The following is an 11,749-nucleotide window of genomic DNA, read 5'->3' as shown; positions in this document are numbered from 1 at the left end:
CTCCATCCACTTGAAGAGTCTCAACTTTTGGGACTCCTATCTTGATCTTTCATCTCATTCTCAACCTCTAATTACGTAAAACTCCAAACACACAGAGAAGTTGAGAACGTAACACAACAAAGCACGGTGGCCACGGCCCCCCTTCCCTTAACCCACCGACCTTTGCCTGCCTGCCCGCTTAGGACCAAGACCTACGTCATTGTCATTACTCAGCAGCCTTGTCACGAAGAGGCACAAATGGAAACCGTTTTCCCGCCTAAACTCCAAGTGGTCCCGGGTTGCGACGACAGACGTGCGGTCAGGCCCCGGTGCAGTGCCATACGTACGGGTTTCCCATGAGGACTTCGGGTGCGCAGTACTCGATCGTCCCACAGAACGTATGAAACAGCCTGCCCTTCTCCAAGTAGGCGGCGGAGCCGAAGTCGATCAGCTTGATGGTGAAGTCCTCCGCGATCACGATGTTCTCATCCTTGATGTCCCGGTGAATGATGCTCTTCGAGCGCAGGTACCCCACCGCCGCCACCAGCTGCAATCAGGGGGCACAGGGACTTTTGAAGAAAGCAATTCCAGTAAAACACGCATCTAAAATAAGGACTAACTCGAAAACAAGACAAAACAACAAAGAAAAACACCTCTTGTCTAATTGCTAATGAACTAGTGGCAGGAAAGAACCCTGGACGTGCAGACCCAATCCAGCTCAGCGGGGGAGGCGCAGGTCCAGGCGGGGTGCTCGGCGTGGCTGGCCTGCTTCACCCACCAGCAGCAGCACCAGCCAGTACGGAATTCCTCTTTAAAATGTCATTATTCTCGGGCGCCTGGGTGGCTCAGTCGGTTAAGCGTCCGACTTCGGCTCAGGTCATGATCCCGGGGTCCTGGGATCGAGCCCCGCATTGGGCTCCCTGTCAGCGGGGAGCCTGCTTCTCCCTCTCCCACTCCCCCTGCTCATGCTCTCTGTCTCTCTCTCTCTTATTCTCTCAAATAAATAAATAAAATCTTTAAAAAAAAGTCCTAATTCTCATTATCAGCGATACAGACACTCAGCACATTGTTAAGTATACAACACACCATCGTTAGCTGTGAAACAGGACTTCGTCTGGTATAACTGATGCTCCGTGCCCTCTAACACCCCCCTCGTCCCCCAGCACAAATACGTGATTCTCAGGTTCTCTTCGTGTGCTACAGACAAGCGTCACTCACCCCACAACACACAACGTGACAATCTCGGAAGGAAGGGCAGACCGACCACAAGCAGAAGCTACAGAGACACGTGGTTTGGGCGTGAAATGGCAGGCGGCCCTAGAGAAAGACTGAGTGTCTTCGGTTCACATGGAAGGAAAGCCTTGCCCAGAGTTCACGCCGCGGTTAGGGGCAGGACTGAGAGCAGAGCCAAATCTCCAAACCCCCACCTCGGGGCTCTAGCAGCTTCTCAGAGGGCAGCCCCGGGCGTCGGCCACGCCGGCCCCAACGTGTGCAGGATTCTCATCCATGTGCACGTAAAGTAATTCCCCTGGAGATGGGCTTTGTTCCAGCAAATCAAGTGCACCAGTCTCCACTCTGGAAGGGAACAGTGACTATTGTGACCTGCTGTCGGGAGGAGCCTACACCACACATCCGATGACAGACATGAACCAAAGGAAGCTTTCAATTAAGTTTAAATAAGATAAGTAAAGTTTCTGACTGCATTCACAATTTAGACACCAATTATACCAATCAACTTAGTGTCTTCATGGACATAGCCATTTTGATTATAGACAATTTTCTATCTACAAATGAATACCCTTGAATCAGAGGCTATAGTTAATGGTGGGTTAACTGTGCCCAATTAACTTACAACTTGTAAATACGTATTTATATGCACATATATGCAAACATACACATATCTGCATTCTGATCTATACACATTTACATACACCCATGCATGCGCACAGATACACACGTGTGCACACCCACACACTCACACGTGTGTACACACAGATACATCCGTGTGTACATACACACACACGCACACATGTTCCCAGCTGGGAACAGAAGCCGTGTATTCATTGGAATGTGGAAAGTTTCATGGAGGTTTATTAATTCGTAGCAAGGGATTCACCACAAAGGTCTGAAGAGAACCTGAGCCCGGGCAGAGAAGCCACTCCTCCCGCAGGCCAGCGCCCTGGCTGCACGGGAGGGCTGGTCTGTTAGCGGCCTGAGGCACTCGGAGCTGAGCAGGCAGCAGTTTGCTGGTAAATGGCCCTGTATTATAGACTCTGGCGTAGGATGATGTTTTTCTATAAAATTGCAAGTCCCTATTTACATATGATAGCACTTACGTATATAAATTTACAGAGGGGCTATAGATACTTCTTGCAAAATTATGAAGTATGGGACACTATAATTACCAAATCAATGGCCCCAGAATTAACAACTGAGAAACGGCAGCTTTTAACAAGTGGCTCTTGTTATACAGTCTGCTTGCCATGAAGATTTCAGAAACAAATTTTTGCCATGCATTACAGTAGATGGGTCTATAATCTTGCAACACAGAAAGAGGGAGGGGACAGTCTTTGAGCAGAACCATGATGCCCAAAACTTACAGGGAGGTGCCTGAGAAACCTAATATCAGAAATCCAGTAGCTTCTGGGAATTTATAGCTCTGAGTAAGAAATCTCAACTTATGAAAACTGGCATTAGACATGGAGTCCTCATCAGGAAACAATCAGTGAGCAAATCTGGGAACAGTTCTATCCCCTTCCTAGGTATTTCTCCATTGTTTCCAGGGAGCTAGGAATAGTCTAGGATGAAACCATCACCTTCTCCTAAAAACTCAAAACAGGAACGACTTGGTCCCCTCCACCCCCTACCCAACCTCTCTAGAGTCTCCCAGGACGCCTATTTTGCTCATCACTCTCCCATTCCAGCAAAATAATAAATGGACAAGATCAACACGTAAACAGACAGTAAAGAGACCAAAATACATACTGTGAAATGAGATTGCTAGAATCTCAACCTTTACTTTACTCAATTAACTGGACAGCTACCATCTACTGAGCCCTTCCTGTGTGCAGGACCGCGCCACACAGAGTGAGCGCCTCAGAGGCTCTCTCTGACTTACCAGCCTTCCCTCGTCAGCCCTATACTGATCCCTGCCCACAGATGAGCAATGGTTCCCTGCAGAGAGATGGCTCAGGTCAGATGCACAGGCCTCAAAGCCTAACCTGAGAGCTTTGTCGGCTAAGTTTTGCAACTGGTGTGGATACTGTATGAACATAAAAAAACTTGAATCATTAAACATACTTCCCCCATCAGTCCAGGATGGCATCTGGCCTCCCACGCATATCTTAATATATACCTTACTCCATAAAATCCAAACTCTGAAGGCTAGACCCTCGCTCACGGAGAGAAGTGTGTGTGAACCACGCAACCCTGCAGCCTCGGGACCCCATGCCCAAGCCCAGGATCTCCCCAGCATGGCTCTGTCCTGCTCACTTGTCGGAAGATGTAACTTGCCAGGGGCTCGTCAAGGCTGGGATGGCAGTCAATGAATGCAAAGAGGTCCAGGCCAGAGCCGTGCTTCTCCATCACAAGCTGAAAGAACCCTTGGTTTTCAAACACGTCCAACACCTGGAAAAAGACAAAGTCAGGTCTGGGCCTGCTGAGATGCCCTCAGCACAACATATTTAACAACTTCTCACGTGAGTGACGTCAGGGCACCACTAAATGAGAGACGGCACTCCACCTTGATGATATTGGCGTGGTCCACCCTGGACAGAATTGCAATCTCTAAAGTAACTTTTCCAAGTTTGGGATCCTCGATCCAACAATCTTCCAAAACCTTCTCCTTCTTAATAAACTTCACCACCACCTAAGAAGAAGACAGAGGGGAGAAGTAACCACCAGCGTGCCTCCAGCATCCGTTCGAACGTGGCGCCCGCTGCTCGCTCAGCGCAGACGCAACCCCCACGTGTGCCTCCCCTGACTCCCAGGGATGGGAGAGAAGCAGCCCAGGAGCACCCCCGCCCCACACACAGCACGAGGGGCAGAGAGGCGCCGCAGCAGCTGCCCACAAGGCCGAGGAGACCGAAGGCATGGTGGAGGGGCCGCGAACCGGGCCCGAGCCCTTGGAGCACCCCCATGTCACAACCGAGGACTGGTGCCCTGACAGAGGAAATGAAAGAGGCAGCCCGAGAACTGGAAAACACAGATCAAGGCCGTCACCCACATCAGCTGGGAGCTAAGGGGAGCCCGGCAAGACCAACGGACACAGGCAAACACAGAGAAACACATCACTGCCCAGGACGACGGGGGGTGTCATAGGGCGGAGACGCCGTGCGTCGGGGACACGAGCACCGTGAGCCACTCAGCAGAGCACGTGCTGTCAGGGAGGGCCGGGCACGTGGCCGAGAGGCACACAGTGAGCAGGGACTGCAGGCCAGGCCCTCCCCACGCTTCAGCTTGAGACCCCACAAGATGACCCACAAGCCCCGCTGATGAGCTCATCGTCCGCGGGCGGGGGGAGGGCAGCCAACACACGGCGTGTACTGTAGATCAGGCGAGCAGGGAAGAGGGGCCCGCCCGAGGGGCAGCAGGGCAGCGGGAGGGGAGCGCGCACAGGTGGGCAGCACGGGGGTGCAGGCAGTCGGCCAGCACCGAGGCAGGAGGGGCAGGGAGGAGCGCCTGCAGCGCCCAGTCAGGCTCACAGTGACCACGAGAAAAGGGTGATGGCTTAGCGCCAGCCATCAATGCTGACCAGTGGTCAACTCCTGAAGATCGTGCAAAGAGAGGGCCCCGTGAGTCCACAGGCCAGAGGAGACACATGACAGAAGGCAAGAGGAGGAGGGCAGCAAGGCTGACGTCCCGAGGTGGGGAGACGCAGAGGCTGCGGCTGGAGGCGGAAGTGCGCACCACCGGTCCCTCTGCCGGGTTCAAGGAGGCGAGAAGCCTGCCACGAGCTCCAACACAGACCTACAGGCGGCTTCGGGGGAAAGTACAGAGCGAGAAAGGAGGAGAAGGATTAACAGAACAGAAGGTAAAGAAAGCTTTAAACATTCAGATCAAAGTCTTACCAAGTGTCAAGCAAGAATAAAGAACACACACACAGAAATATATCCTGGGGAAATTTCTGAAGTCCAAAGACTAAAAGAAATTCAGAAAGAAAAAACATCAGATTGCTTTTCAAAAGCATGCTGGAGGGCACAGAGCTGGGGCTCATGCGCTCGGAGAGAACCGCGTGGATTGCCACTAACACGGGGGAGAAACAAACCAGTCAGAATACGTGTGAGGACATGTGACGCCCACACGTCCATCAATAACCAATATTCCAGCAATTGAAAATTAGACACAAGAAAGGGAAGAAACCGGATGTGGAAATAATGCAGATTTCAGAAACTCACCAAAAACCACAGAACACGCTGAGAGAAACATAAAGATCTAAACACTTGGAAAGACACCCAGGTCGTGGGTCACGTGAAGATGGTGGCGCCACCAAGTGCCCTGCAGACTGAGACTCCAGAACCTCGCTCAGTCCCCCAACGGTGGCCTCTCCCTTGCGGGGCCGTATTCTGAAAGGCTGCTTTCCGGGATCATTTGTGGGCCTGGTAATACTGAAGCTGGCATCTCTGTGCTCTGAGACACAAAAAGACTCCTGTGTTTCTTTTCAAACCAAGAGAAGAGTTCCCAGGCTTCTTTCTTCTTCCTTTAGGTCTGGCGGTCTACAGAAACCCCGTAGTCTATCGGGTTCCTGACTCAACCAAGAATGAGACCCGCCTCACGGAGATTAGAGACAGCAACAGAACCTTGAGAATTAAACCCCCTATGAACACATGACAGCAGGAGAGTTAGAAGCCATGGCCTCCAGGAGGCGGCCAAGGTGGGCTCAGGGACGCGCCCGGGAAGCGCCCTGTTACTCGGTAACGGCCCAACACGCGGCAAATATAGCCAAATTAACTCACAGAAAGTACAAGAAGTCAAAACAAATATTTGACAAATAAAGCAGACAATTCTTTGACAAGTCTAGCAACAACTAGAGAGGGTGGACAAGAATTAGGGCAGCCAAGGGAACAGGATCAGCTGCAGACATATGGTCAAACGCGCTGATGGGCAAAAACGCTGCCACCTCTGCAGGCCTCTTGTAACTTTGACATAAAAAAAAAAAAAAAGAAAGAAAGAAAACTGATGCATGAATATAAATGAAAAAAAATCCCAAGTAAAAATATTAACAAACCGAATTCAGCAGTGCATTACAAGAATATTAAAACACAACCGAGGATTGGTTCTACGGATATGAGTTGATTGCTGTTAGGAAACCAGGGTATGATCATCTCAACAGATGCTGAAAAGACATCTGAAAGAACTCAACACTCATTTTTCAAGAATAATTTCAGTGAGCTGAAAATAAGAGGAAATATCCCCAGCAGAAGGTCTCCATCAAGAACAGAATGGGGAGGGGCACCTGGGTGGCTCAGTCAGTTGAGCATCTGCCTTCAGCTCAGATCACGATCCCGAGGTCCTGGGATCGAGTCCTGCATCAGGCTCCCTGCTCAGCGGGGAGCCTGCTTCTCCCTCTGCCACTCCCCCTGCTCGGGCAGGTGCGCGCACTCTCTCTCTCTCAAATAAATAAATAAAATCTTCAGATGTGACCAGGCAGGAGAGCCGGCTGCACGCCTGCTCCTGAACACAGCCCTGCGGGTCCCAGAGGCCGGTGGGCTACAGACCATAGAGAAGGAGAGACAGAGCTGGCGTCCCCGCAGGAGAATGGCCACGCACCTAGAACATCGAAGGACCCACTGAAAACATGTTAGAGCCTGGAAGACCGGCACAGGTATGTGATGTGTTAACGCCACATGCAGCTGGTAAAGGCCAGCAGTAAGTGATCAGACCCACAGCGGTCGGAGGACCGCACACGTGCATGGCCCCCCAGAACTCAGCAGGCGGCTCGGGAACACGTGGGCAGTGTCAGGGTATTTGCGGTATTTGCTGGGACAAGCAGGAGCGTCACCACGTTGATTCCCTCAAATCACAAAACGCTCAATTACAAATGCAATCCCAACAGGACTTGGGAGGAGGGCAGCGAGGTCTCAACCTGAAAGTCAACCCCCGACATCAGCCTCTGGGTGAAAGGACACGGTGTGAAGCCCAGCGTGCGTCCGAAGTGGCGAGCAGGACGACCGGGCGTGAACGCGTGTGCTGCCAGGAGGGCCCTCCAGGGCCAGACCCCGACCCGGGCCGGCCCGTGTGCTTGGCACTACACAGAGGACTCCTCCGTCACGGCCATCGCAGAGTTTAGACCCAAAGGCACTGAGGCCGGGGCTGCATCTGAGCGGGGCCCCCACTACTGAACGCGGCTCGAGAGACACAGCACCTCCTTGTTGGCCTCCTTGTCCACCGCAGTCCAGACGAAGCCAAAGGCCCCACTGCCCAGGGGGCTCAGCGTGCTGTACTTGTGGGAGTACGCGCCCTCCCAGGCTGCCGGCGCCTCCAGCTCCACAGCCTTGGGGGGCTCCTCGCACCAGGGCTTGCTTCTGAGCATCTGTGGATGAAACGGGAGCCTAAGGGGCCACGCGTGACCAAAGAAAGAAAGGGAACAGCGAGCAGACTCGTGTCATCGGCCCCTGTCCCCATGCCCCACGGGGGCTGGCCTGAGAAGTGCTCTCCTCATCCACCCACACGGGCACACACGCCGAGACCCACCCTGTATGTGGGGCAAACTTAGGTTTAAAACCCCACGTATGGCTTCAGACTTACCCGCAATACCAGCAGACAGGGTGGAAAAAGCCCCAGATGGCTCCTCCTCCCATCCCAGAGGAAGCAAGAGAAAGAGAGAGAGAAATGCCAGGCAGGACCCCTCCCCACACCGCGAGGCGGGTACAAGGCAGAAGCTGAGCGCAGGCCCCACCTCCCCCATGCTGGGTCCGGAAAGCTCGCACACGGAGTGGCTGGAGCTGGGCAGGCTGGCCAGGAGCAGACGGGTGCGCGTGGCCGAGTCCCGGCCACTGTGCAGCAGGTCCTTCACGAGCCAGCAGCAGAACAGGGTCGCGGAGCCTTGCAGTTCCACCCGCTTCACCTCAAACTGCACACCTGGGTGGGGGAAGCAGGGTCAGCAGGATGGCATCACAGCGAAGAAGGCACATTCCCCCAGAGCGCCCACGCGGGGCAGGGCGGGGGCACCCACACTCGGACGGGGGGAAAAGCCTGGAAACCCGCATTCAACCCCACCCCCAACCCTGCACCGAGTCTGCCTCCGGCCTTGACCACAGCCACCCACGTGGACATACGTACGAGGCACAGTTTCACGCAAGTGCATGTGCATTTTTACACAGCCTCCAAGGTATATGCCAAAACAGACGGGGTTATCTTTTGGGGGCATTTACAGGTGATTTTGTGTTCTTTTTGTTGGCATTTTCTAGTCTTTCTACAGATAACATAGTACTTGCATAACTTTTTCAAGTTTAGGGGGAAAGCCTTAGTAATCAACACTCTGAAATCAGCAGTAAGGACACAACTGGCTAATGTGACACGGATCTGCTAAGTTAGGAAAATACAGGGACGCCCAGCGGCTCCGTCGGTGAAGCGTCTGCCTTCGGCTCAGGTCATGACCCCGGGGTCCTGGGATCCAGTTCCGCAGGGGGCTCCCTGCTCGGCGGGGAGTCAGCTTCTCCCCTGCCTGCCGCTCCCCCTGCTTGTGTTTGCTCTCTCCCTCTCTCCCCCTCTCTCTGGGTCAAATAGATTAAAAAAATATTAAAAAAAAAAAGAAGTTAGGAAAATACAAAGTACAACAAAGATAATCAACTCCAAGGGCCAAGCGAAGGGGCCTGATCCTGAGCAAGCGCAGCCGACAGCGCAGCGGCCTGAAGCCCAGCACGGGAGGGGCCGCCCCAGGCAACCGCGGTGCACGCAGTGGCTTCCAAGGAGGGACGTAGAGGCAGCTGGGACCTCAGGCTGCACCCTTCCCGGGCACAAGCACTTATAACCCTAATTTTCAAGAGATAAGCTATCACTACAGAACCCTAATGTTGCTACCAAAACTATTCAGCGGTTGCAGCCGCATCAGACCCCAGGACGAGGAAGGCCCGGCCCCCGGCCACGCCGTGCTCCTACCGGGGCTCCAGGGCACAGCCCCCCACACGTACTCAGCTGGGCTCCATCCCGGTGGCAGCAGCTGCCGGTGTAGGTCCCCTCCTGGATCTCCTGCTGCACGCGGGTGCCCCCAGATGTTGCCGGGCTGTCCCCTCTCACAGGTGTGGAGGTGACCTGGAAACTCAGCCTGGGCTCCTCTGATGGGCACACATCTGCAGGGCCAGCCCCCAGCGTGGGAAGGACACAGGCTGGGCTCTCTCTGCCACTCACTTCATAGTATTCTGAAGACACCAGACACGTCTTGGAGGGCTCTACTTGATCGGGCCCCAGACGGCTCTCGCGAAACTGCCGAGCCTCCCCAAGATCGAAGTAAGTGCCAGTCAGGAGCAACAGTTCTCGGTCATCCAGAACATCTGATCTCCGCCGGTGCAGACCACTCATGTCTACATCAGAGCCTGCCGGCGAAGGAGACGGCGTCCCCACAAGCTCAGACGCGGTGCAGGAACAGTTGGAGGAAGTTCGATCTGTCCATTCATTGTAAAAGAGTTCCTTGAGGTTCCAGGAAAATGAATTCCCATCAGCCTCCTGGGCCTGCACTGCATCCAGCACACCAGGGAGGTCTGTGGCCAGAGCATAGTAGGCCGAGGAGCTGCCCGCTCGGCTGCACAGGCCCCTGCTTCCCGGGTCACACAAGGACACAGGGGCAGAGAACTGGGGGCGCTCTGCTGGGGCCAGCTTGGTGTAAGAGACACCCAGTGGTTCCACGAGGCTCAACTCGGACAGCTGCTCCTTAATGAAGCACGTCGGTAGCTCCTCGCGGTCATTCTCCACGGCCACCCCCGGCTCATCCAGCGCAGGCATTGAGAAGTCATTCTCCACGGCCACCCCCGGCTCATCCAGCGCAGGCATCGAGAACGGGAGTCGCGCTGTCCTGGGGGGGCTTCCCGACTGCGTGCTCTGCTCACCCCCATATCCAGGGCAGGGTATCAGGAGCCCCTCCCCTGCCAGCTGGCCTGTGGCATGGGGCTTGGGCATGATGGTATCAGCCCGATGGTTCGAATTGCGGGCACTGCTCGAGCTCGTCCACTCCAAGTGTGCCTCAGGCAGGCTACACATTTCAGCGTGCCTACTCCTGTCCTCAGATCCTTCACGGGAAGCAGACATCCATGTGTCCACTGGGTGAGACCCGCTTCTTCCCACAAGGTCCTGTCTGAGGCTTTCTGGGGCTGCAGGTTCCTCTTTCTCCAAGAGAGTATTCGGCTGGTCCTCGGCTGATGACTGTTGGCTATGGGCTGGTGCGCTTCCTTCCGGGATGTCTCCCTGGTCCTTGGGTGACGACCATTCCTGGGCTGGCGGGCTTCCTTCCGGGATGTCTCCCTGGTCCTCGGGTGACGACCATTCCTGGGCTGGCGGGCTTCCTTCTGGGATGTGTCCCTGGTCCTCGGGTGACGACCATTCCTGGGCTGGCGGTCTTCCTTCTGGGATGTCTCCCTGGTCCTCGGGTGATGACCATTCCTGGGCTGGCAGGTTTCCTTCTGGGATGCTGTCCACTCTGAGGATTATAACATGGATGATGTAGTTATTTAGGGGCCATAGAAGAATCAAAAGGAGAGATCACATGGATCCCCCTCTATTACAGACAAAGCACTTAACACCATAAACTATGACCAACTCACAAATAAATCGTCATTTAGCAATGATTTAGCACTGAGCACCCAGGACCATGTCCTCAGGGCTTTGGTCAGCATTTTCATTTCGCAGTGAGTGGGGCTCCCTGACAGCCATGCAGCCGGCCTTGGCCCACCCACAAGGTGCCTGGGAGCGGGGAGAAAGGAAAGAGATTGTGCGTTCTGTGCACCGTGCAATGGTGACGTGTGACTGGCTACAAACACCATCAGAGGTCACAGCTGACAGGGAACCGAGCCTGGCACAAGAAGGAGGGGCCGCAAGAGCAAGGCCTCATGGGGGGCAGGGGCTAAATGGTTCGTAAGAGCCGGGACACAAGCCCACAAGCATGCTCAGCGTGGAGGCCACGGAGGGAGAGGCCACCTCAGAGCCGAAGGGCAATCACAGAGCCCAGGGCGCTAGGTGGAGACCCCTCCTCTGCAGCAGGCCCGGCCATGGTGGCCCCACATGACAGATGCCGCTGAGCTCCTGCTTGGGGTCAGCCCCAGGCCTAATGCCAGCACCGAGACCAACAGAATGTGGCCGGGCCCAGCCTCGCTGGGGGCAGAGGTGCTGATGACCAGAGGTTTGTAAAGAGGCACAAGGGAGAAGGACCCCACACACGGTCAGGTTCCACAGAGGAGGGAGCTGTTAGCCAGGCCCTGAGGGGCAGCAGCAGTTTTCTGGAGAAACTGAGGGGTGGGACAAGGGGCGTATAGAGGTCAGGCAAAAATCATCTATGTCTCTCGCTACATCTCTCTATCTCTATCCATTCACCCCACGCCACCCCAGCAAATGACCAGCCCTGTGCCAGCCCCTAGGAAACAGCACGTCCTCTGCAAGGTCAGAAGATGAATGAGAAAGAAAGGTCTCACTCCCCTTTCTAAGCAGTACAGCCAACCCCTCCGAGGTGGGCACCTGGGGTCAGGCCCCAGGGCGGTGAGGGTAACCCTTCCGAGGTGGGCGTGCGGGGTCGGGCCAAGGACAGCGCGGTAACCCCTCCGAGGTGGGCGTGCAGGGTCGGGCC

General features: G+C 54.8%; 1 protein-coding gene across 5 annotated transcripts in view; it reads right to left on the bottom strand.

Annotated features, from left to right (window-relative positions):
* Positions 1-11,749, bottom strand: part of PASK (PAS domain containing serine/threonine kinase) — a 38,225-nt gene that overhangs the window by 4,525 nt on the left and 21,951 nt on the right. For 3 of the 5 annotated variants that reach the window (XM_032431147.1, XM_032431298.1, XM_032431220.1), the window contains exons 10-15: positions 9,111-10,609; positions 7,877-8,058; positions 7,343-7,510; positions 3,722-3,847; positions 3,472-3,606; positions 327-526 (exon numbers count right to left, since the gene is read on the bottom strand). In XM_032431147.1, the coding sequence (XP_032287038.1) occupies positions 327-526; positions 3,472-3,606; positions 3,722-3,847; positions 7,343-7,510; positions 7,877-8,058; positions 9,111-10,609 (2,310 nt within the window). Of the gene's footprint in view, positions 1-326; positions 527-3,471; positions 3,607-3,721; positions 3,848-6,590; positions 7,511-7,725; positions 8,059-9,110; positions 10,610-11,749 lie in introns of those variants that run through there. The other 2 variants (XM_032431476.1, XM_032431392.1) reach the window with 2 other exon arrangements.

The sequence above is a fragment of the Phoca vitulina genome, unplaced genomic scaffold (assembly GCF_004348235.1).
Source record: "Phoca vitulina isolate PV1807 unplaced genomic scaffold, GSC_HSeal_1.0 scaffold1, whole genome shotgun sequence".
NCBI classification, from domain to species: Eukaryota; Metazoa; Chordata; class Mammalia; order Carnivora; family Phocidae; genus Phoca; species Phoca vitulina.
The sequence above is the reverse complement of the archived record's forward strand: the minus strand, read 5'-3'. Positions and strand labels throughout refer to the sequence as shown.